This window comes from Phacochoerus africanus, chromosome 1, assembly GCF_016906955.1.
Source record: "Phacochoerus africanus isolate WHEZ1 chromosome 1, ROS_Pafr_v1, whole genome shotgun sequence".
In the NCBI taxonomy this organism is placed as follows: Eukaryota; Metazoa; Chordata; class Mammalia; order Artiodactyla; family Suidae; genus Phacochoerus; species Phacochoerus africanus.
The window spans coordinates 110,810,316-110,836,939 of NC_062544.1; the positions used below are offsets into that span (position 1 = coordinate 110,810,316).

The 26,624-nt window shown below is 41.6% G+C and overlaps 2 protein-coding genes across 3 annotated transcripts in view; one reads left to right on the top strand and one right to left on the bottom strand.

The window, feature by feature from the left end:
- Nucleotides 1-26,624, bottom strand: part of SMARCC1 (SWI/SNF related, matrix associated, actin dependent regulator of chromatin subfamily c member 1) — a 168,365-nt gene that overhangs the window by 13,916 nt on the left and 127,825 nt on the right. Inside the window, exons 25-27 of one of the 2 annotated variants that reach the window (XM_047772905.1) lie at nucleotides 21,523-21,657; nucleotides 7,060-7,321; nucleotides 462-533 (exon numbers count right to left, since the gene is read on the bottom strand). In XM_047772905.1, coding sequence (XP_047628861.1) covers nucleotides 499-533; nucleotides 7,060-7,321; nucleotides 21,523-21,657 — 432 coding nt within the window. In that variant the 3' untranslated portion in view covers nucleotides 462-498. The remainder of the gene's footprint in view (nucleotides 1-461; nucleotides 534-7,059; nucleotides 7,322-21,522; nucleotides 21,658-26,624) is intronic. The other variant, XM_047772896.1, reaches the window with a different exon arrangement.
- LOC125123318 (cytochrome c oxidase subunit NDUFA4-like) lies at nucleotides 24,955-25,203 on the top strand. Its single transcript, XM_047772946.1, has one exon. It carries the CDS (start codon nucleotides 24,955-24,957, stop codon nucleotides 25,201-25,203), a length of 249 nt encoding a protein of 82 aa, XP_047628902.1.

Here is a 26,624-nt window from a genome sequence, read left to right on the forward strand (position 1 = left end):
TACTAAACATGAAGAAATCTGGCCCATACATACCTGAAATGCACAGAAGCAGACCCCACCAAACAAAATAAAGGATGTGTTATGTATTTTCCACTAAAAAAAAAAAAAAAAATTCGGGTGTTTCCTTCCCTAGTAGAGGGAGGTGAGAAAGAGCTGTGGCTTCAGAATAGCAGTATCAAAGCATAACTGGTGGGAGTCTGACCTATATACAAGCTTAGAAAAAAAAAAGGAAAAAAAAAAAACCCCACCAAAACTCAGCAGGCATCTGAAGCCTGAAATACAGAAAGCTTGCTAAAATTAGGCTTTGCCTAGTGGAAAAATCCCCCACACTCAGGTTTATTGGATCTTCTACTAAAGCGTTATAGTCTTTACACCTAATGGAGTATTATTTAAAGTTTTATTTTTATTCTTTGGGGTGGGAGAGGCAGGTGGGTAAAGAATACGAAACTAGGAATAGAAACCTGAATTTCCAATCTCCAGCACGTTTCACTGCTGTTTCTAACCATCCACAGCGCATTTTCTGGCTGAGTCCCCTGGAGAACGGAAATAACACAATCAGGGCCAAGTGAGGGGAAGCCCAGGCTCCTGGGAGACTGCTTCTCCCGAAACAGCTTCCGGGGGGCGCCTGCGACAGACTCTCTTTGTTGCAGACTGGGGCCTCACTGTTCTCTTTGTAAGGGTAACCTGCTACTCCGGAAAGTGGCACGGCAGCCTTGTTATCACATGATGCAAGCAGGACCAAAGGCACCGCAGATAATACAAACTTGGCTGATGTGATGAGCTAGTTCTTTTCCCTTTTCAGTGTGGGGCTCTAAGCTGGGGAGTGGGAGGGAGAAGGAGAAGCTGGGAAGTGAGGATTGGTTGTAATTCTTTCCTAACTACTATTTCCCACAGGGAGGACCATGTAAGTGGGTCTAACTTGGGGGCTTAAAACCAAAGTGTCTTCTTGAACAACGAGTATTTTACTAGTTGATGCAAAATGTTCTAGTTTTATCATTAAAACATCTCTACTATCCCTAAGTTCTCATCAAATCAGATCAATTCCCATTCTGATTTTTTAGGCACTTCTAAAAATTCTTACACTTTTTTTTTTTTTTTGGTCTTTTTGCCATTTCTTGGGCTGCTCCCGCAGCATATGGAGGTTCCCAGGCTAGGGGTCTAATCCAAGCTGCAGCAGCCGGCCTATGCCAGAGCCACAGCAATGCAGGATCCGAGCCGCGTCTGCAACCTACACCACAGCTCATGGCAACGCCGGATCCTTAACCCACTGAGCAAGGCCAGGGACCGAACCCGCAACCTCATGGTTCCTAGTCGGATTCGTTAACCACTGAGCCATGATAGGAACTCCCTAAAAATTCTTAGACTATTAGTGAAGAAACCATAAAGATATTTAAACCAACATGTACTTTTCTCTCTGGTTTTCACACAGAGACACATAACAAAGCCTACGCCAATGCAAGCAGCTCACTCCGGATCCATGAGGCAAGAATACTCAAGAGTGCCTCATTTTCTATAAAAAGCCAAGGGGAGGGCAAGGTTTACACTACACTTACTAGATTTTTGTCATTTCCTTTTGACTCAACTCACTGATAGGTAATCCTCCTTTAAATATATTTGGCCAACCGTTCTTCCACATCCATGGGATCTGCATCTGTGGATATGGAGAGTCAACTATATTCACTGTACCATGTCATTTTATACAAGGGACTTGAGCATCTGTTGATTTTGGTATCCATGAAGGCTCCTGGAACCAATCCCTGGTGGATACTGAGTGATGACTGACTGTGTGCCAAGGGCCCTGTAGGAGACGCCCTGCATTCAATGCTGTGCTCCTTGCTCAATATAAGCAGCACAATCAAGAACACCTAAGGAAACAGCAGCACCACCGACAGCACTCTCCTTGATTCCCCATGTGTGGTCACAGATACAATGGTCCAGTGTGTGGGCAAGAGGTATCATCCATGCATGTGCTCAAGAACCCGTGGCTGTCATGACTACTCACCTTGTGCCCTTTGGAATGGCAGTCTTACAGGCAGAACTAGTAAGGCTTTAAATCAGGATTCACTTCATGAAATCACACTGTTTTCCTAGTTAGGAGTAGGACCAAATGACAGCCCAGGAAGAGAGATAGCAGCATACAGATGGTACTCTTTCTATAAAATTCTAAGCATCTGAATGAATTAAAGGGGTGGGAAGGTGAGGACTGCAGAGGTACAAACTAAATGACAGAACTGAGGAAGGAACGATCCTGTGTTGTGAGCCTGGCAGATTTCTAAGGTTATCCCCACAAATATCATTTAGATCATGGAACAAGTCTCATAATAGCAGTAAATCCCACAACTGCAGTTTAATAGATTGCATGTGGGGTGTTCCTTTTGTGGCTCAGCAGGTTAAGAACCAGACACATCTCTGTGAGGACACAGGTTCAATCACTGGCCTCGCTGAGTGGGTTAAGGACCCAGTGTTGCCACAAGCTGTGTTAGGTTACAGATGGACTCAGATCCAGTGTTGCAGTGGCTGTGGCATAGGCATGCAGCTGCAGCTCTGATTCAACCAATAGCTGAGAATGTCTATATGCTGCAGGTGTGGCGGGAAAAGAAAGGAAAGAAAAAAAAAAAAAAACAAAACAGTGTGTGGAGTTCCCGTCGTGGCAGTGGTTAACGAATCCGACTAGGAACCATGAGGTTGCGGGTTCGGTCCCTGCCCTTGCTCAGTGGGTTAAGGATCTGGTGTTGCCGTGAGCTGTGGTGTAGGTTGCAGACGCGGCTCGGATCCCATGTTGCTATGGCTCTGGCGTAGGCCAGTGGCTACAGCTCCGATTGGACCTCTAGCCTGGGAACCTCCATATGCCACGAGAGTGGCCCAAAGAAATAGCAAAAAGACAAAAAACAAAAAAACCCCAAAACAACAGAGTGTGTGAGAGACAGAGAAAAAATGCTTTTCAATGAAAGTCAACCTAGCCCCATTTTTGAGTCAATTCAATAAATACTAATACCTAAACATGTTTTGGACTGTAAATTAAAACAATCATGTTGGTAGTTGGCAGATCATAGTTTTTTCAGTCACAGCTTCCCTGGGCAAATATGCCTGGTTATTTCCACAATATTTAGAAATTCTGTCATTTGAGGTTTAGTCATGTTGGGATCTTCTCAGCCTTCCAAGTGTCTCTCAATATTTATCCCAGCTCGGAGTTCCCGTCATGGCGCAGTGGTTAACGAATCCGACTAGGAACCATGAGGTTGCGGGTTCGGTCCCTGCCCTTGCTCAGTGGGTTAACGATCCGGCATTGCCGTGAGCTGTGGTGTAGGTCGCAGACGCGGCTTGGATCCCGCGTTGCTGTGGCTCTGGCGTAGGCCGGTGGCTACAGCTCCGATTCAACCCCTAGCCTGGGAACCTCCATATGCCGCGGGGGCGGCCCAAGAAATAGCAACAACAACAACAACAACAACAAAAAGACAAAAAAAAAAATTTATCCCAGCTCATTTCTACATGCCTTGGCTAGGGAACTTGCATCCTACACCAGAGAGCACCAACTTTGGCTCTGGGAGGCATTTGGAATGTTACTATAAAGTACTCATAAAAATCGTACAGGAAGACTGCTATAAGAGCAATATAATACACAGCACACAGCCATATATCCTGCCTTCTAGGAAGGGATGGAATACTGGGACAGGGAAAGGGATGACGAAATTAAAGGTAACATTTTAGGTTTTAATGATGTTAGTAGTTAAGTTTGAAAGTTTTCTGAGGTCAACTTCCAAGGTGATTCAAATTTGGTAAATAGCTGACAATTTGAGAGGGCACCATGGATGATTTTGAGCATGAAAAATAATGTCCACAAGAGTGAAACACATTAAAAAAAAAAGATATAAAGCACAATATTAAAAAAATACACACACAACAGAAAAAAAAACCCTTATTTGGTCACCTTTAGAGACTGTGGGGGTTTGCTTCAAGGAGGAAAACCCATTATTCAGGTAACTGATAAACAAAGGGAAAGAATGAAGCATTTATTCAGCTTTTCCTATAAGGACTCATTTTCAGGATAAATAAATAATTAGTAAACAAAAGTTTTTTTTTTTTTAAATAAAACAGTCACTGCTAATAAGTGCAGAAAAAATATAAATAAATAAATCAATAAATAAATTTAGAAGTCTTACCATTTTGCAATACTTGATGAAAAAACCTGATATAGGAAGCCATTCGGAACGGTGGGTAAAACCTTTAGCAAGTCTAATTGGGAGCTATGTAACAGATAGTCAGCCTAACAACACCAGAACCACTGACCAATCTTGATATCACAAAGAGAGAACTGACATTACAGGAAAAATGCCCATGCTCCCAAATGTGAACCTGAACCTGCTAAAATATCCATTACCACCCTCTGGTTTATTTATGGGAGATGCTGGGAGGGAGGAGAGGCAGGGAGAGGGATATGTGAAATGACATATGCACCTTGAGTGCCCTTTTGGGCACAGCCATAGGCAGAAAACCCTGATTTCTTTAACACATGAATGGCATTTAAAAAAAGGCAAAAAAGGGAGGGTGAATTGTTAACATATTAAAATAAATTGAAGAGGAAGTTCCTGAGTGGCACACCAGAAAACTGCAGATCCCTGGCCTGGGAACTTCCACATGTCCCAAGTGTGGCTGAAAAATAAAAATAAAGTAGATGGAAGAAAACTATCAGCAAATTCAAACAAATGAAACTTTTTTTTTTTTTGTCTTTTTAGAGTCGAGCCCCTGGCATATGGAGGTTCCCAAGCTAGGGGTCAAACTGGAGCTACAGCTGCCGGCCTACAACAGAGCCACAGCAACGCAAGATCCAAGCTGCACCTGTGACCTACTCCATAGCTCATGGCAACACCGGATCCTTAACTCACTGAGTGAGGCCAGAGATGGAACCCTCAACCTCATGGTTCCTTGTTGGATTTGCTTCTGCTGAGCCACAACAGGAACTCCCAAATGAAAACATTTAAAGACATTTAACGTCCAAATCAGAAGAAGGAAACAGATATCCAAAGACAGGAAGCATAGAGGGCCCCAAATAAGTTGAAACCAAACAGACCTATACCAAGATAGATTACAATAAAAATGGCAAAAGTTTAAGATAAGGAGAGGATTCTAGAGGCAGCAAGAGAAAAACAAAGAGTTGATTGTAAGAACCCCCATAAGTACCTTAGAAAACTAAATATATAACTACCATATGACCCAGCAATCCCACTTCTGTGCATATACCCAAACAAAACTTTCACTGAAAAAGATACATGCAAACATATGTTCACTGCAGCACTATACAAGTAGCCAAGACATGGAAACAACCTAAATGCCCACTGACAGATGAATGGATTAAGAATATGTGGTATATATACACAATTGACTACTATTCATCCATTAAAAAGAACAAAATAATGCCATTTTCAGCAACATGGATGGAACTCTCATACTAAGTGAAGTAAGTCAGAAAGAGAAAGACAAATACCACATGATATCACTTATATCTGAAATCTGACATACAGCACCAATGAACCTTTCCACAGAAAAAGAAACAAACTCATGGAGAACAGACTTGTGGTTGTCAAGGGGGAGGTAGAGGGAGTGGGATGGACTGGGAGTCTGGGGTTAGTAGATGTGAACCACTGCATTTGGCGTGGATAAGCAATGAGATCCTGCTGTAGAGCACAGGGAACTGTATCTAGTCATTTGTGATGGAACAGGATGGAGACATAAGAAAAAGAATGTATATGTGTGTATATATATATATATATATGTATGTATGACTGGGTCACTTTGCTGTACAGCAGAAATTGACAGAACAATGTAAATCAACTATAATAGAAACAATAAAAACCTTAAAAAAAAACCAAACCTGTTAGGCTATCAGCTGATTTTTCTACAGAAACACTATAGGCCAAAAGAGAGTGGTAAGATATATACAAAGTTCTAAAGGGGAAAATCCTTCGAGAAAAGGGCATTACACTCGTCAATATATATACCCTCAATATAGGAGCACCCAAATACATAAAACAAATACTAACAGACAAAAAAGGAGACACTGATGGGAATACAGTAACAGTAGGAGACTTTAACATCCCACTCACATCAACGGACAGATCTTCTAGACAGAAAATCAATAAGGTAACAGAGATCCTAAATGACGCAATAGAAAAGTGAGACTTCACTGATATTTTTAGGACATTACATCCAAAAAACCCAGAATATACAGTCTTTTCAAGTGCACATGGAACATTCTCAAGGACTGACCACATACTGGGGCACAAAACTAAGCTCAACGAATTTAAGAGTACAGAAATTATTTCAAGCACATTCTCTGCCCACAATGGCATGAAAACTAGAAATCAACCACAGGAAAAGGTAAAATATTGATAATTTTGAAGCTGTTCAGTAGGTATCTGGAGGGTTATTACACTATTTTCTCTACTTTTGTCTGTAGCAGAAGATTTCCATAGCAAAAAGTGAAAAATGGCAGAAAGGGTGATTATTGCTGAAGCTGCAGCTTAAGAGTTCACTGTATTATTCTTTTTGCATATGTCTATCTTTGAAAATGTCTATTTTTAAAAAAAGTGTAGCGTTGGGGTTCCCTCTGTAGTGCAATGGGATTGGTGGCGTCTTGGAAGCACTGGCACGCGGCTTAGATCCCTGGCCCAGCAGTTAAGGATCTGGTATTGCTATAAGTGGGGTTTAGATACGACCCCTGGCCTGGGAACTCCATATACTGCAGGGTGGGCAAAAAAGTGGGGAAAAAAAAAGGAAAGAAAAAGTGTAGACAATCCAAGGATGAGTTTTTAAGGAACTTGGGGATACACTACTGACCTATACAAGAAAAGGCATCATGCTAAGAAGAACCTAGAAAGAGAAAATGGCAGGCATTATGTGGTCTTGGCTATAAAACCATTTCATTTGCCTACAACTTCCTGGATGACAATGGATATTCTGAACTGTCTCAGTTAGAAGTCACCAACACTGTGGTTTGCCCCTTTGATGCTCTGTACCAAGGTACAACCCCACCTTATACTGTGAGCAAGGCCTTCTTCTCACCTGGCTGTGGTGGATGGGGTGGCGGCATCTGGTGGTGCATCAGAGGGTAGGGAGGGGGCTGCTGATGAGGCATCATGCCAGGGTGCCCTGCTGCTCCAAGTGGTGGCAAGCCAGGTCCTCCTGAGTGCTGGTGTGCCTGTTGAGGGTTCTGCCCATGCTGCTGCTGTTCCATTTGCTGTCGGGCTCGCAACTCAGCGTATTTCAGCTGTTCCATGTGGAAATTCTGGCGTTCAGTAAGCAACTGCTGCCTCTGTTGTTCTAACTGTTAAGAAAAGAAAGGGGAAGAGAAATGACATCACGGAGAGGCTCTCAGGATTGGATGCCAAGGCAGGACATCAACATGATGCCTAAATTCCCCACACCTCATCAGTTACACAGCCACCTCGCCTCCTGCAACAATCAGTGCGAGAAAAAGGCATTATTTCTTGACTAGCATGAAGTCAAGTTCTTCTCTATGTTAAATACAGTTCTGCCTTTCCTTGTAACTGTCACCCAGTGGGGGCTATTGGACCCAGAACAAATGTAATTCCCTCTGTTTGGCAGGCATGTAGATGTTTAAAAAATAGTTTCTTCAACTGCCTTACTCTTCCCCAGGTACAACAAGTCTCTCTTTTCCTTTTAATAGTCCCTCAGATACTAATATTTTAGTCCAACCAACATTTCCAGGTGCTCTCTTCTGTATGTAATTCTTTTGGTTTCTATTTTAGAATGTGACACCTGATTTAAGTCTTCTAGATGAGTGGGCGTGGCCTTAGATGCAAAAATACACATTTTCTATATAGAACTTTGGCAGTGCCACCGTAAATCTTAGCTTCTGAGTACCCAAAATTATACTGGGTGACATATTCACAGCATATATTAGATGCCTAAATAAAAATCTGCATGAATTGTTGTTTGAAGACTATAAGCAAGATAATTTTTTCCTGGGACCCAAATTAAAATACAGAGAAATAATTAATTTATGTGCCAGGGAATTCAGAAACCACCTGCCTGGCAGTAATCAGAAAAATGGAGCCCACCATAAATGCTATCAAAATTAATTGAAACCCAGGGTTGACAAAGAAAATTAACTTGAGTATAAAGGAAAATAAAAACACAGAGTTCTAGGGGAGTTCCCGTCCTGGCGCAGTGGTTAACGAATCCGACTAGGAACCATGAGGTTGCGGGTTCAATCCCTGCCCTTGCTCAGTGGGTTAACGATCCGGCGTTGCCATAAGCTGTGGTGTAGGTTGCAGACGCGGCTCGGATCCCATGTTGCTATGGCTCTGGTGTAGGCCAGAGGCTACAGCTCCGATTGGACCCCTAGCCTGGGCACCTCCATATGCCGCAGGAGCGGCCCAAAGAAATAGCAAAACAAAAACAAAAACAAAAAACAAAAACAAAAACAAAAAAAACAAACACAGAGTTCTAGAAGATAGTAGTATAAAGATCATAAGGAAGGTTAGCAGCACTATTTCTCTTCTATAATGTTCTATCCCACCATTTGAAAGCAAGATCTTACTCATGGGGAGGCATTCCTACAGCAGTCAGAAGGAACTGAGCAGTTAAAATGCAGCTAATCTAAAATGAGATGTGCTGTAAATGTAAAATACAGGCTGAATTTTGAAGACTTAGTATGAAAAAAAATAATTTCCCATATTGATTACATGTTAAAATAATATTGTATGCTTATATCTGCTTAAATAAATTATTACAATTTTATTACTTTTTAAATGTGGGTACTAGAAAATTTTAAATTACATATATGGTTCACAGTGTATTTCTGTTGGAGAGCACTAGTCCAAGGCATTTGGTAAATTAAGGAAATGTAACATTTTAGCTCTTGGGAGTAGCCAGTTCTACAGATAAACACTGCATACTATCCTTAGCAAAATCTAGATGGAATATGCATGAGAATTAGCTCAGAATCTGGGCTCTTAGCAGACAGCTGCTTAGGGAAAGGTCCCTTGGAACCTAGTGAGAAGCATCACTAGCTATTAGGAAGTGGCAAGTGGGGAATGTCAAGTTGGACTGGGTCTGGGAAGATAAGCCATGGACATAGTAGAGAGACAAGACGGACAGCCAGGTGAGGAGGAGAGCAAACAGAGCAGATGGTAAAGCTTATGTCCTGGGTGTTGGTTAGATGGCTTACAGAGTGTCCCTTGGGAGAAGGAGACCTGAAAGGAACACTTTTGTGTGTAGTTGAGGGTTATCAGGACAGAGAAGGCACGGTGCTACCATAGTCCTACAGACTGGCATGGGTTCTTCACTTTCTATGGCTAACTTGAAGAGGCTAAAGACTGGCTCATCTTATCTTTTTTTTTTTTCAAAACGAGAGGAGAGCTACAAGATGTAAATAGCAAGAGAATCCTCTGAAAGTCCAGCTCTGCAAGATGACTAATCAGTGAGATAGCGTAAGTAAGAAGCAGACTAAAAGAAAAGGAATCTAAATAATTTAACCATTAGTCTTGGGTTTTGCTTTCTTCCAATTATTCTTTCCAGGAAATTTAGCACTTTGCTGAGGTTAGACTTAAACAGATTGCCAGAAAAGAACCTCAACCTATGTTCTTATTGAATCGCTAATGGTCTGAAGAGCTTGGCTGAAGTCCTGTAAGAACTATAGAATATAGATCAAAATCTGCTTATATTTTATTTCAACCTATGCCATAGTTGCAGCAATGCTGGATCCTTCAACCTACTGTGCCCAGCCAGACTGAACCTGCACCTCCTCAGCAACATGAGCCACTGCAGTTGAATTTTTAACTCACTGTGCCACAGCAAGAACTTCTCAAAAGATCTGCTTTTTAAAAAGTTGAACTGGGAATTCCCATTGTGGCACAGTGGAAACAAATCTGACTAGTAATCATGAGGATGTGGGTTCAATTCCTGGCCTGGTCCAGTGGGTTATGGATCCTGTTTTGCTGTGGCTATGGTATACGCTAGCAGCCATAGCTCCATCTCGATCCCTAGACTGGGGACTTCCATATGTCTCAGGTATGGCCCTAAAAAGCAAAATAAATAAATAAATAAATAAATAAATAAATAAATAAAACAAAAAGCTGAACCATTACTGGAGGAAGATTTTGTGTCTCTCAAGGGAATTTTTTTTTTTTTAAACCAATCCATCCTTTCTTTGGTAACTGACTTTCTCATCAAGGTGTTAATCTTGGGAAAAAAAAAATCTGCCCTATTTTCCTTGTCTACAAATGAACTAACTTCAATAATAATTTCTTCTTGAGCTTCATTTGTTATTTCAAAACACAGAAGGTAATTAAAAGTAATCTGAAAAATTTTAAAGGATGTAATTAAATATACACACACACACTCTAAAAAGAACCCAGTTTAGGAACTCCCATCAGGGCTCAGTGGAAACACATCTGACTAGCATCCATGAAGACAAAGGTTTGATCCCTGGCCTCACTCAGTGGGTTAAGGATCAGGCATTGCCATGAGCTGTGATGCAGGTCACAGATGTGGCTTGGATCCCGAGATGCAGTGGCTGTGGTATAAGCCAGCTCCGATTCAACCCCTACCCAGGAACCTCCATATGCTGTGGGTGTGGCCCTAAAACAAACAAACAAACAAACAAACAAACAAACCCATTTTAAGCTTGAGATCCACTGTGGAATAATAGGTCCTCTGGAGTGAAAGCAATGTCCAGACAGTAGGTCAATTACCTGACTCCAGGAGGACACTTCTGCTTTAGAGCACATGCAATAGAGCTTATAGTCACAATCTGCCCCCCACCCCCAAATAAATACCTCTCTTGTTATGGATTCCTATTGTTGTTGAATCCAAATGAAGACTGCATTCACTTTTGTGGCAATCGAACGTTAATGTGAACTGCGAATTTTTGAGGAGAGTCTGATAATACTGAGCAAACGTGAAATTCATGAAGCCATTGACCCAGTGATTCTACATCTGGAAATCAAAACTGTATGTGTGTATCACTAAATTTTTTCCCCCTCATTTTTTAGCCACCCTGTGGTATATGGAGCCAAAGATTAGACCTGAACTACAGCTGCAGCAACGCTGGATCCTTTAATCCACTGTGCTGGGCTGAGGACTGAACCTACGTCCTGGTGCTAAAGAAACGCTGCCTATACCGTTGCACCACAGCAGGAACTCCTAAAGTATTATTTTTGATGTACGGTTATGTCTGAGATACACAAGTAAAAACAAAACAAAAAAGTGGCAACAATATTTATAACTAGTCAATTATATTAAAAAAATAAACCCTTTGTGTCCATGCATAAACATTATGTGCACACTGAAAATGTTTTGGAAGACACAAAACTATTAACAGTGATTATTCCTAGGAATGAAATTGAGGATAGAAGACATTTTTTAATTTATTCACTTATCACTTGAAAAAAACTTTCATCACACAAAGACCTTTGTAATCACAAAATAGCCAAATTGCCCAAGTTATTACATGCTTCAGATAACCTGGTATTCTTCTCTCTTCTATTTCTGAGGACTATATATAAAGTCCCAATAGCTAAACCCAACAGTGTAAACTGTTCAAGTAAATAGAGCATTGATGAATCTGTTCACTTTCTTTCAAGGATCCAATCTGGCGCTAGGGAACCCAGTTCCATACAAAGCTGCCTGTGGCCGCGATCTGAAGACACCCCCATTCTCCACTGCATTCAAATCCTGCCTTCCTCTTCCCCTTCACTCCCATACTGTGTGTGTATAAAGCAGTCGAATCCAAGCGGAACTGGAACATAACAAGGGCACTTTTCTACACCAAGACCCCAAATGCACACACAGCTGCAAGTGCAGCTGAAATTCACACAGAGCTCTTCTCCCAATTTCATCTGCATAAAACAGGGAGGGGTGAGAAAGAGTAAAAGGAGGTGGGGCTCAAAAATCCATTTACCCTGCCGAGGGCTTGAAATATCAGCTGAGTCTTGAAGCCTCTGACTACTTGGCCTCGGAACTGAAGTAAATAAACACACCTTTCTTTGAAAGGTTTTATGTCAGTTGCCAGACATCTACTTACATTAAAAAACCAGACATATTCATTCCTTCTTAAACCTCTGGAAAAACAAATAACACAACTCTTATCTTTCTGCTTCTAACTGTGCTTTTGGAGGCAGAAACCTAAAGGAAAGTCTGCACAATAGTTGTGACTGGTCATTGTTTCTTTGTAATGTGCCTGCTGCCTGAGGCCACATCTATTTTGACTCAGAAGTAAACCTGCTAAATATAGCTTTCTTAATCTCAAATAAAACTACCCATAACAGAGTTCCCACTGTTGAGCAGCAATTTAAGAATCAAACTGCAGAGGCAAGGGTTAGATCCTGGGCCCAGCATAGTCGGTTAAAGGATCCAGCACTTGGAGTTCCTGTTGTGGCGCAGTGGTTCACAAACCCGACTAGGAACCATGAGGTTGCGGTTCGGTCCCTGCCCTTGCTCAGTGGGTTAATGATCCGGCGTTGCCGTGAGCTGTGGTGTAGGTCTCAGACGCAGCTCGGATCCCGAGTTGCTGTGGCTCTCGCGTAGGCCGGTGGCTACAGCTCCGATTGGACCCCTAGCCTGGGAACCTCCATATGCTGTGGGAGCGGCCCAAGAAATGGCAAAAAGACAAAAATAAATAAATAAAAAAAAAATAAAGGATCCAGCACCGCCACAGCTGCAGCACAGATTCAGTCCCTGGCGTGGGAACTTCGATATACTTCGTGTTTGGCCATTATAAAAAAAACAACTTGTAACATCAAGGTGCACATCTAACAAGAGAGTCAATCATTTGACAGGCAGTACTGAGGTGAATTACTATGAACAAGCAGAAAACAACATTAAAAAGAATTCTTCTGGGGAAGTATGAAGTTAACTTTCTGTTCTTGTTCCTTAATTTGCTATAACATACAACAAACCTTTCTAAAATCACATCCTATTAGCAATACCTTTAAAATCTACCCAGAACTTGACCACTGATCTTCACTTCCATGCCTACCGCCACCATCTCATGTAGATTATCTTAACAGCCTCCTTCCCAGTCTCCCCTTTTCTAACTCTGCAACCTTTAAATTTATTCTCTATAAACAGCAGATAGACTGATCCCCACTTAAATGTAAGGAAGATCACACTAGCACTTTGCATGTATTCCACATTTTAATCAGAGTAAAAGGAAAGTACTGGGAATTCTGTGGCCAGGAGGACATTATCTCTGACTTTATCCTCTTATCTCCTCCTGCTCACCCAGGCCCCAACCCACTCACCTACTCCTCAGTTCCCAACATGCCAGTCATGATTCTGCCTCAGAGGCTCTAGCTGGCTGTTTCCAGGGTTAAAAACATTCACCAAATTATCAGTTTCTCAATAGGGCCTAATCAGATGATAAAACTTAGAACTGAAATCCAGACCTTGCCCTTCCCAATTTTATCTCCCAGCCCATAACATATAGTATGTATACATACACATTAATTATGCATACATGTGCACACGTAGCACATAACATCTAACATCTTACTTAAGCTCTACTAAGGCAAAGAGTTTTGCGGGGTTTTATTCACTAGTGTATCCTCAGTACCTAATAATGCCTAGAACAAAGTAGGTGCTTAATAAACATTTGCCAAATGAACAAAGGACCTTAATCCATTGCCTATGCTGTGAAAGCCATCAGCTTTGAGTAGGCTGCCACTTCAGTCTCCTCCACAATCATGCCCTTTTCTTCACATTTGTGGATTTGGGCTTTTTTACAGCTCAGATCAGTCCTTTCTCTACTAGTAAGCTTTCCTTAATCAATCAGCCAACCATGGCCTCCCCTTTTCTGAATTTAAATATTCCCATTATCTTTGGGTCAATGTCATCGAGTCTGGGTTTCTCGGATTTCAGTTTCCTACTGTCTCTCTTTTCTGAAGGTAAACAATTTCTATGCCTAGCCAAACGAAGTCCAAAAACTATAGATGAGATCAGCTCATGGATCTATTCATGATGGCCTCAAAGTTTTGTTTCATTCAGGTAGGACCCAGACGTTCCAGTTCTCCCCAGTCTCCAAGAGCCCGTATCTAACCTGCTCTCTTGACTGACATGTACTATCTGCTTGGTATGGAATGATGTTGTTGGGCAGAGCCCTAAGTGCCAGTTCAGCATCCTTGCCTCAACTGGAGTCAATAGCTTTTTATTATGTCATTTCCTGGACATATTTTGTACATTCCTTAACTGCCTCCCTCTAATATTAGTACTTTATGAGAAGGCTGAAACAACAGCTAGTGAGCTTTAATTACAGTTGTATTCATAGTGTCTGTAAGATATTAAATTGTTATATATTCTTATTCTTAATTACTAAACATGTTAAGATTTAAGCTGATTTTAAGTTATTAGAAAAAGAAACTTCATATCTGACTCTGAAAGGCTAAGAAAAGATTTTTGAAGTCTATTGCTACGTAAACAAAACCAAATGTTTAATTAAAAAAAGTATGTCCTACTCAGCCATCAAAAAGAGCGAAATAATGCCATTTGCAGCAGCATGGATGCAATTAGGTTCTCATACTAAGTGAAGTAAGTCACAAAGAGAAAGATAAACACCATATGATATAAGTTATATGTAGAATCTAAAAAAATAGCACAAATGAACCTATCCACAGAACAGAAACAGACTCACAGACATAGAGAAGAGAGAACGTGTGATTGCCCAGGGGAAGGAAGGAGGGAATGGGGTGGACTGGGAGTTTGGGATTAGTAGATGCAAACTATTACATTTAGAATGTAAGCAATGAGGTCCTCTTGTATAGCACAATTATCCTGTTTCTTGCGATAAAACATGATGGAGGATAATGTGGGAAAGAGAATACATATACATGTGTGACTGAGACACTACAGCAGAAAATGACACAACATAAATCAACCATACTTTAGTTAAAAAAAATTAAAAGCATGTCCTGAAGGTACTGCTTACTGGGTATAAATGATCAGGACCACACCCTGCAGTGAACTGGGGCAGTGTGGCAGGCAGCACATCAGACAGTGGGTCAGAACACTCGATTCCTGGCTGACCTGATTACCTTCCATAATTTCAACTTTCCTAAGTCATAACAGAGGGATAAAGCCTTACTTATTTCAGAGTCTGTAAGTTAAAATGGTTCGTTTCTTTGTAAATTATAACGTCATAGATTAAAAACACAGAACTGAACAAACAGGTTTTAGATCTGGCCCTGTCATTTATGAACTGTGTGATCTGAGTGAGGTACATGTAATGTACCCTATTCAAGCTCAGTCTCCTCATCTATGGGGAGGGTTAACAAGAAAGGGCCTCATGTTCCCATCCAGCATTACTGCTGGATTCTTGTCTGAGGAAACTGAAAGCAATCAGCATATTCTTGCTAATGGCTTCCTCACAGTTTTTGAGAGATTAGCTCAGCACAGTGACTGGCCCAATAAATGTTCATGAAGCCAACAAAGGTAATTTAATACATAGTTGTTGATGACCAGTGTGCATACAGGGAGACATAAATATTTATTGCACACTTACTCTGTGTTCTAGGCAGTGGGCCAGGCACATGCCATAGTTCTCTCAATCCCCACAAGTTTCCTGTGAGGAAAGGAAATCATCAGTAGGAAAATAGCCATAGCTCTGCTTGCTAACAGGGAAGGACCAGATAACTATTGCTAGGATGGAGAAAAATAGGTTATGTCTTGTACATGAAATGAACAGAAGCCAGGAGTTCCCATTGTAGCTCAGTGCTGAGAAACCTGACTAGTATCCATGAGGACAGAGGTTCAATCCCTGGCCTTGCTCAGTGGGTTAAGGATATGAAGTTTCTGTGAGCTTTGTGTAGGTCACAGGCGCTGCTCAGATCCTGTGTTGCTGTGGCTGTGGTGTAGGTTGGCAGGTACAATTCCAACTTGACCCCTAGCCTGGGAACTTCCGTATGCCACAGGTACAGCCCTAAAAAGACCAAAAAATATAAAAAATAAAATAAAAACAAAGAAAAGAAATGAATGGAAGCCGTTATAAAGATTGTAGGACTTTTTTTTGTTTTTTTTTTTTTGGCTTTTTAGGGCTGCACCCCTGGCATATGGAGGTTCCCAGAGGGGTTGTATTGGAGCTGCGGCCGCTTGCTTATACCACAGCCATAGCAACCCCAGATCCGAGCTGCATCTTCGACCTACACCACAGCTCACGGCAACACAGGATCCGTAACCCACTGAGCAAGACCAGCGATCGAACCTGCGTCCTCATGGATGCCAGTCAGATTTGTTTCCAATGAGCCACGACAGAAACTCCCTGTAGGACATTTTGGATATTGTGAGAGTGAGCCTCCAAGCTGGTCCCCAATGATTCCACTTGCTGATATTTATGCTTTTCCCCCTGAACCCTGTCCACCCACAGCCCCACCCAATTGTAGAACCAAGGCTGGGCCACGGGACTGAAAGAATACAGCAAAAGTGAAAGGATGTGACTGTCAGGTTTAGGTTATAAAAGACCCTGTGGCTTCTGTTTTGGGTGCTCTTTCATGTTCTTGCTCTTTTTAGTCACTTGCTCTGAGAGAAGCCACTTTATGAGGAGCATTATAGAAAGGCCCACGTGGCAAGGAACTGAAGCCTCCTGACAACAGCCGAATGAACAAGTTTGGAGGTACACCCTCCAGCCCAGCTGAACCTTAAGAAGACTGCAACCTCATGAGAGACCCTGAGACCAAACCCCCCAGGAAAGCTGCTCTCAGATAATAGGTGAGATACTGTTTTCAGTCATTGCTTTGGGGTAATATTTTACACAGTAATAACTAACACAATCATGCAACTGACATACAATGTCTACAGCTAGGGACTATCTTGTACAATTAATTTCCCCGCATTAAATGCTAATTAAGAAAAAGCAGGCCAATTCAGAATGGGGAGACAATAAGCCCCTACTATATAGCACCGGGAGCTATATTTAATCCCCAGAGATAAACCATGATGGAAAATGTTACACACATAGAAGAATTTATATATATATGATTGAGTCACTTTGCTATACAGCAGAAATTGGCACATTATAAATCAACTATATTTTAATTTAAAAATTAAAAAAAAAAAAGGAAAAAGAAAAGGCAAGCCAACCACCAAGGGATTTTAGAAGAGCAAACTTCTGTGGTGAAAAAAGATTCAGTAGAATATTTTCCCGCATTTCTGATTGCTCTTTTATTTACAAAATATCCTGGGAGTTCCTGTCATGGCTCTGTGGGAACGAACCTATTATCCATGAGGACGCAGGTTCTATCTCTGGCCTCTCTCAGTGGGTTAAGGATCCAGTGTTGCTGTGAGCTGTGGTGTAGGTTGCAGACGAAGCTCGTTTCTGACTTTGCTGTGGCAGTGGCACAGGCCAGCAGTTGTAGCTCCGATTCGACCCCTAGCCTGGGAACCTCCATATGCCACGAATGTGACCCTAAAAAGCAAAAAAAAAAAAAAAAGAAAGAAAGAAAGAAAGAAAAACTAACAGGAGTTCCTGCTGTGGCTCAGTGGTTAAAGAACTCGACTAGTATCCATGACTATCTGTTGTCACTCAGTGGGTTAAGGATCTGGTGTTGCCATGAGCTGTGGTGTATGTTGCAGACACAGCTCGGATCCCTTGCTACCGTAGCTGTGGTGTAGGCCAGTGGCTACAGCTCCGATTAGACCCCTAGGCTGAGAACTTCCATATGCCTCAGCTGTGGCCCTAAAGAGCAAAAACTAACAGAAAAAAATACATTCAAGTTAAGAAAAACACAGTTGACTTAAATAATCTGAGATAAATAACTACTAAAAATTCACAGCATAAAAGTAACTTTAGAAAGGCCAAGAGCCATTACACACTGCCCCCGAATGTCTGAAAACCAATGGAGATAACTGTGAAGGGGGTAAGGGCTCTATTTCAGGGGCAGAAGGTTCCCCTAGGGTTTTGTTTTGTTTTTTTTTTTTTTTGGTCTTTTTGCTATTTCTTGGGCTGCTCCCGCGGCATATGGAGGTTCCCAGGCTAGGGGTCGAATCGGAGCTGTAGCTGCCAGCCTACAACAGAGCCACAGCAACCCGGGACCCGAGCCGCGTCTGCAACCTACACCACAACTCACGGCAATGCCGGATCGTTAACCCACTGAGCAAGGGCAGGGACCAAACCTGCAACCTCATGGTTCCTGGTCGGATTCGTTAACCACTGCGCCACGACGGGAACTCCCCCCAGGGGTTTTAAAAGAGTGAGGGATCGACAAATCCACCCTCTGAGAAGAAAATGACTTAGAGCTGAGAAAAGAGCCCCATGACAACCTCGACATAGTTCTATTAAGTGCCCAGTCAAAAGTCATAACAATTTTCCAGGCTAAACATTAGTTCTGCTTTATGAATGACAGCAAGGCACCTAAGATTGCTAGTGGGAACTACACAATAATCATTTGAATTCTCATGTGCCAATAATGCATTATATTACATAGCCCCCTATTATCCCAAGTACCCTAAAAAAACACAAAACAATCAAACAAACAAACAAAACTACCAAATGACAAAAGGGCAGCTTATTAGGATAAGATAAACACAAATAATCATTGATCCAAACTTCAGCTTACCTGGAGATGTTTTCTCTAGCACCCTCTCCCTCTCTGCATCTTCCAGGTATGTTCCCCTAGGACTACTGAACACACTATATTATCACTTGTTTTCTTGACTGTCTTCTCCACTAAACTAAAATAAAGCCCCCAAAGGTAAACTTTCCTTTCCACTTTTCCAGCTTCTGACACTGATATTGGCATATGTCCATTCAACAGACACTTAAACAAGAGTCTATGATGTGCCAGTTCTGTGTGAACAAAGATGCTTAACAAATTCTGTCCTCAAAGAGTATATGCACTCTGGTATGGTAGGCAGAAGCATGAACCAGCAATTACAATATAGTAAGTAAGTGCTCTGTTAGGCTGCCACCGTAGCAAACAGGGCAGGCATGTCACCCACAGCAGGGCTGAGGGATGTAGAAGATCATCAAGAGTAGGAAAAAAGGGCCTTGCTGTTTGAGGAGTAAGATGCACACAGGTGGCAGACAACCTGGCTATGAAGGCAGCCTGCAAGGTGTGATGTACTGAGGCATAGATGGTGCAGAGAGGGTGATGGAGATGAGAATGGGGTGGCCAGTAGCTTTTAGGGCAGAAGAGGGACAGTGATGCGGGAAGTAAATTACAGGGCTAGGGAACTGGGGAAGGGACAGCATAGGGCGTGGGTAGAATAATTAGTGGAGCAGCCTGTCTTTCCTTATGGAGCCAGAATGCCCTTGTTAAATAGCAGAATAGGTCTTAGGACAAAATGAAAATGAGCTGCTGTGACAGTTACTGAGCTACTCATCATGAAAAATTTGCCAGAGGACTTGCTTGGATTGACCCCTAAGAAATAGTTTAACAGTGCAAACAGATCCCTAAAATTTAAACTCTTCTGGAATAGTTTAACCTTAAGGTTATATCATTTAGGGATATTAATATCTGGCATCCTGATAAAAAAAACTGAAACAATCAGAAAAAGTCCTAACTTAATCCTCAAATTTAGTCAAATTGTTTAGAAAGTCATCAATTCCTTTTCAAGTCAACTTATTAAAAAAAATTTTTTTTTTTGGCTGCACCTGCGGCACATGGAAGTTCCCAAGGCATGGACTGAAACTGAGCCACAGCAGTAACACACATCACAGCTGGGCCACCAGGGAACTCCATTTAAAAATAAGTTTCTCGGAGTTCACATTGTGGCTCAGCAGTTAACGAACCAGACTAGTATCCATGAAGATGCAGGTTTGATCCCTGGCCTTGCTCAGTGGGTTAAGGATCCGCCATTGCTGTGAGCTGTGGTGTAGGCCAGAAGCTGTAGCTTCGATTCCACCCCTAGCCTGGGAACCTAAGGGAAAAAAAAAAAACCTCCGAAGAACTTAATCTCTGTTCTCTCCCCAAATTCTCTTTATAACCAAATGTTCCCTGCATCTATGTTTGTTACTTTTTGTGGCTTCCTTCCTCATTTTTGGCCCCTTTTGTAATTCTTTTAGTCCTATTTAGGCCACATCCTTATATCAAATCTACAAGCTCCAGAAAATGCTGCTTAGGAGTGCTCTGCTAGGTCTGGTTCCACATCCTTCCCCATACAGGAGAAGGAAGGTAACAAACAGGTAATAAAATAAGTTGTGAATCTAACAGAGAATAGAACTGTGGTTGCCAATGGGGTGGGGAAGGATGGATTGGGAGTCTGGGATTAGCAGATGCAAACTACTATATATAGAATGGATAAACGACAAGTCCTACTGTATAGCACAGGGAACTATATTCAATATAACATGATAATCTATAATGAAAGAGAAAATGAATATGAAAAAGAGAGTGAACATGTGTATATACATGTGTGTGTGTGTATACACATAACACACGTTTTTAAAAACTGAGTCACTCTGCTGTATACCAAAAACTAATACACACTGTAAATCAACTATACCTCAATAAAATAAATTTTGTTTATTCATTTATTTATTTATTTTAGGGGCGCACCAGAGCATATGGAGGTTCTCCAATTGGAGCTGTAGCTACCGGCCTACAACACAGCCACAGCCATGCAAGATCTAAGTCTCATTTGTGATCTACACCACAGCTCACGACAACACTGGAACCTTAACCCACTGGGCAAGGCCAGGGATCGAACCTGCATCCTCATGGATACCAGTCAGATTCGCTTCCACTGAGCCATGATGGGAACTCCAATTAAAAAAAAAAAAAAAAAAAAGGAGTTCCCGTCGTGGCGCAGTGGTTAACGAATCCGACTAGGAACCATGAGGTTGCGGGTTCGGTCCCTGCCCTTGCTCAGTGGGTTAACGATCCGGCGTTGCCGTGAGCTGTGGTGTAGGTTGCAGACATGGCTCGGATCCCGCGCTGCTGTGGCTCTGGCATAGGCCGGTGGCTACAGCTCCGATTCAACCCCTAGCCTGGGAACCTCCATATGCCGCGGGAGCGGCCCAAGAAATAGCAACAACAACAACAACAACAAAAAAGTCTAAGATCCCTGCTGTATAGCACTGGGAACTATGTCTGGTCACTTGTGATGGAGCATGATAATGTGAGAAAAAATGTATATATATATGTGTGACTGGGTCACCTTGCTATGCAATAGAATATTGACAGAACACTGTAAATCAGCTATAATGGAAAAAATAAAAATCATTATAAAAAAGAAAAAAGATTGATATATTATATGAGATTAAAAAAAAGTCTAAGATCCAACTTTTGCAGAAGAAAGAATTAGACTACCTTCCCATAGATAAAAAACCAAGAGGTATAAGAAGCTGAGGTTTAGATAATTACTCTCAGAATGTGAAAAGAGGCTCCTTTTATTTATCACCAATGGCTGATAATCCTTTTGATACGATAGAGGATGGTTGAGAAAAGGTTAGATGGTGGCCATGGACACCAACAAGCTAAAGGACACCATTTATTTTATTTAGCTTGTATTTTATGAAAGGTGGTCAGAATTTAATTGTCAAAAAGTCACTATAAAATTCCAAGTACTTACAGCTTCTTTCTCTCTGTCCATGATGGTTTCCAGCTCCTCAAAATGTCGAAGTTTGATCTCCAATTTCTTCATTTGTGTTTCCACTAGGAGAGCTACTAGAGACTTAATCTTTCTCTCTTCCACGGCAGCCAGGTGCTAAGGGCAAAAATATCATTCAAAATATTTAGGTAAACATTTGCCTAAAAAACAGTAAGAAAACGCTGAAATTGCTCTTCAAATTATGTAATTAAGAATGGTGCCCTAGCCCTCAAAAAGACAAAAAAGAAAAAAGAAAAAAGAAAAAAAAAGAATGGTGCCCTTGATGCCCCTTTTGTAAGTTTCTTCCATTTATTTCAATTTATTTATTTTTTGACCACACCTGCGGGACACAAAAATTCCCGGGCTAGGGATCAAACCCACGCCACAGTTGTGACCTGCACCATAACCATGACAATGCCAGATCCTTAACCTGCTGCACCACAAGAGAACTTCCTTATTTCAACTTAAAATAACTGTCTATGCCTAAATTTCTGGTACTTATAAATACAAATCAGCCCTTTTAGTAGACTGAAAGGAAACTAATCTACTCTCTTTAAAAAGCCCTCCAAGGAAGCATCAGGGCCCTGATGGGCAAGGAGGAGGACACAGATGGTATGGAGGGAACTTCCCCATCTACTACCCTCTTGCCTCCCACCCTTACCCTGTAACGTTGTCCTTCCCTCCCTATGAATTGTCCAGAGGCAGGCAAACAATGGTCTCCCTCAACACTCAACATCCAGAGAGGGTACAAGACAGGAATTACTCTGGAAGAATGGGCCACTCCCCTACACGGGGCTGATGATGAGTCCAACTCCTGTTTCCTACCAACTCAGCGGCACACAGAGGAAGATATCACATTACTCCAGGAGGATGAGGATCCCGCATTTGACAAAGATCCTGACTACCTGCAAGGGATCAATTATACCTTCTCCAGACACTATCTAAGAGCTTACACCAATGAACTAGCAATACTATATTGGAATCACTTTTATTGTATCTATTGAATTTATGTGCTTATCTTGCTTCTACACAAAGTTTTGAGAAATAACATCAAATGGCTGTCTTATTGATTTCTTTGTTTCTAATATAATCACTATTTCTAATATAATCTCTGTTTCTAATATAGGCTTTTGGGAGCTCAACTGGTATAAAACACTTATTTTTCATTCTTTATAGTTGATAAAGACAAATATAGTTTTGGAGTTCCTCTTGCGGCCCAATGGATTGAGGATCTGGTGTTGTCACTGCAGCGACTTGGCTTGCTACTGTGGCGGGTTTGATTCCTGGTTTGGGAACCTCCACATGATGCAGGCATGGCCAAAAAAAGAAAAATATAGTTTTATACCTATGGAGACCAAATGCAGGAAGATTCAGAAGTGTAAGCAAAAGACTTTATGAAAAAATCTACAGCTATTAATGGTCACGCTCACCTCCCTAAACTACATTACACTGGATGAAATACATCAAAATTTAAATAAAGATTACGTGATTCTAAGCCTGCTATCATTGATAGCATTACGCAATTTTATATTTCTGAGTAAGAAATTTACGCACATGATAAAAAACTAAAGTTTACAAGGTGTCAAAAAGTAAGTCTCCCTCTCCTTTGGGTCTCCTCCTTTGTATGACACAAATATTATCAAGTTTAAAGGTTGTTTGTTTCTATTTAATGAGAATGTGACTCCTATATTCTGCTGGCTTTGGAAGAAAACGTTCTATTTTCTTAATTTGGGGACAACCCCAAGTATTATCAAATAAATATGCCAAAATATTTCCCCTCAAAACTGAAGATCATGAGTTTCAGATAGAAAGAGATTACCAAGTAAGAAAATAAACATTAAAAAAAGATCAAGTAAAGGAGTTCCTGTTGTGGCTCAGCAGGTTTAGAACCCGGCTAGTATCCATGAGGATGTGGGTTCCATCCCCGGTCTCGCTCAGTGGGTTAAGAATCTGAGCGAGGCATAGGCTGCAAATGTGGCTCAAATCCTGCATTGCTGTTGCTGTGGCTGTGGCACAGGCCGGGCAGCTGTGGCTCTGATTCAACCCCTAGCCTGGGAATTTCCATATGCCTTCCATATGGGCATAAAAAGAAAATAAATTACCAAATTAAATTTTTAAAAAAAGATCAAGTAAGAAAATAAACATAAAAAAAGATCCACAGAAAGCAGAGTTCCTGTTGTGGTTCAGTGGTTAACGAACCTGACTAGCATCCATGACACGGGTTCCACTGCTGGTCTCGCTCAGTGGGTTAAGGATCTGACATTGCCATGAGCTGTGGTGTAGGTCACAGATGCGGCTCAGATCCCGCATTGCTGTGGCTCTGGTATAGGCTGGCGGCTGCAGTTCCAATTCAACCCCTAGCCTGGGAATCTTCACATGCCGCAGGTGCAGCCCTGAAAAGACCAAAAAAAAAAAAAAAAAGACACCATCAAGGAGGTGAAAACATGGAGTTCCCACTGTAGTACAGTGGGTTAAGAATCCAACTGCAGTGGCCTGGTTTGTTGAGGAAGCACAGATTCAATCCCCAGCCTGGCAGAGTGGGTTGAGGGATTCTACATTGGCAGCTTTGGCACAGGTCATGGCTGGGGCTCAAATTCAGCCCATGGCCTGGGAACTTCCTATGTGCTGCAGGTGCAGCCATATAAAAAAAGAAAAGAGAAGAAGAAAAGAAGGTGAAAACATCACCTACAGGAGTTCCCGTCGTGGTGCAGTGGTTAATGAATCCGACTAGGAACCATGAGGTTGCGGGTTCGGTCCCTGCCCTTGCTCAGTGGCTTAAGGATCCGGCGTTGCCGTGAGCTGTGGTGTAGGTTGCAGACGCGGCTCGGATCCCGCGTTGCTGTGGCTCTGGCATAGGCCGGTGGCTACAGCTCCGATTCAACCCCTAGCCTGGGAACCTCCATATGCCGCGGGAGTGGCCCAAGAAATAACAACAACAACAAAAAAAGACAAAAAAAACATCACCTACAGACTATGAGGAAATATTTGCAAATCATGTGTGACAAGAGACTTGTATTTAGATACATGGATGGCAGACGCCTGAAACACTTCAAACATAAGCTGGTCACTTTCTCAAAATGTTGAAGATGCAGAGGATGGGGGAGGCCAAGGAGTTAGATATAAGGAAAGGAATTCCTGAAAACTTCCTTTTGAGACAATGAAGACTCAAAAGTTCTGGAAAGTCACACCCAAGGAACAGGATGGTCCACAAATTGTCATCTAGCTTTACCCTCTCAATTCTACTAATACCACAAAGGAAAGCTGAATCATACATGTAGATTACATCATCATAGGGAGCATCTAAATCTTTATACAGCATTCAAACAAAAAAGAAGATCCAGCAGACACTGCTTAGTCCCTGGCCTTGCAGGTTAATCTTCTTTGCCATCTAGGCTCGAGGCCTCTGTCGCTACCATGCTCTGCCAGATTCTCAATCAGGCCAAGAAGCATCCTAGCTTAATCCCTCTCTTTGTATTTATTGGTGCAAGAGGTTCTGGAGCAGTACGGTATGTCACGTGCCTGGCATTGTTCAATCCAGATGTCAGTTGGGACAGGAAGAATAATCCAGAACCGTGGAGTAAACTCGGTCCTAATGATCAATACAAGTTCTTTGCAGTGAATGTAGATTACAGCACAATGAAGAAAGAAGGTGCAGATTTCTAAATGGAATGTTTCACTATAAAGCTACTTAGAATGAAAGTCTTCTAGAAGCCAATTTTCCACTTAACCAGGAAATATTTCCCCTCTAAATGCATGAAATCACGTTGTATTGTGTTGGGGTTTACAATGATTAATAAATAATCTGAAACTTGAAAAAAAAAAAAAAAGATCCACAAAAGACTCAGACACTAGACTGAGCAGGCAAGGACTTTAAAATATGCATCGTCACTATGCTCTAGAAAATCGTAAGGAAAATATGGATAAAAAAGAATTTCAAAAGCAATCTAGAATTGATATACATAAGAACCAACGTACACACAACTGAAAATATGACTAAAAATATTACTGAAATAAATATCTAAATGACTAGGTTTAAAAGCAGAAGACTTGACTAGTGAACAGAAAAATAGGTCAACAAAGAGAGGGAGAGAAAAAGAATAAAAAAGAAAACCAGAATCAAACGCAACAGTCTTGGGACACAGGCAAAAAGTATAACATTTATGTAGATGGAATTACCAGAGAGGATAGAGAATGAAGTAGAAATAACACTGAAAAGAGATAAAGGGTAAGAATTTTCTAAAACAGATGAAACAAATCAACTGAAAGATTCAAGATGCTTAAGCAAACCCCAAGGAGAGAAAACACAACAATGAAAATCATGATAAGGTACACACTAAGTACTAAAAACACAAATACAATCTTAATAGTATGGGGTGGGGGAAGGGCACATTACCTTTAATTACCTCCAATGGGTGCAACAAGAATACTTACAACTGACTTATCGACAGTTACAACGGACAATGGAATGGCTTTTTTTTTGGCCACGCCCACAGCATGTGGAAGTTCCAAGGCCAGAGACTGAACCCACACCATAACAGCACCCTGAGCCACAGCAGTGACAATGTCAAGTCTTTAACCTGCTGAGCCACAGAGGAACTCTGGCATTTTTTAAAGTATTGAAGTAAAATACCTGTCCACCTTGAATTCTATACTCACTGAAAAAACAAAAACAAAACACACTTCAAAAGTGAAGATAAGGAGCTCCCATTGTGGCCCAGCAGGTTAAGGACCTGATGATGTCTCTGTGAGGATGTGGGTTTGAGTCCTGGCCTCACCCATGGAGTTAAGAATCCAGCATTGCTACAAGCTGTGGCATAGGGAGTAGCTACAGTTCCTACTCGAGCTCTGGCCTGGGGACTTCCATATGCTGCAGGTGTGGCCATTAAAAAAAAAAAAAAAGATGAACTCAAGAGCCTATGTGAAAAACAAAAGAGAAGTCATTACTAACAAACCCACAGAGTTAAGAAATTCTCAAGGGAGTTCTTTAAAAGAAGAAAAAAGTATTTCTATTAATAAAAAGTTGAAATGGGAATTCCCTAGTGGCCTAGTGGTTGCCTAACGGTTAAGGATTCGAGACTGTCACT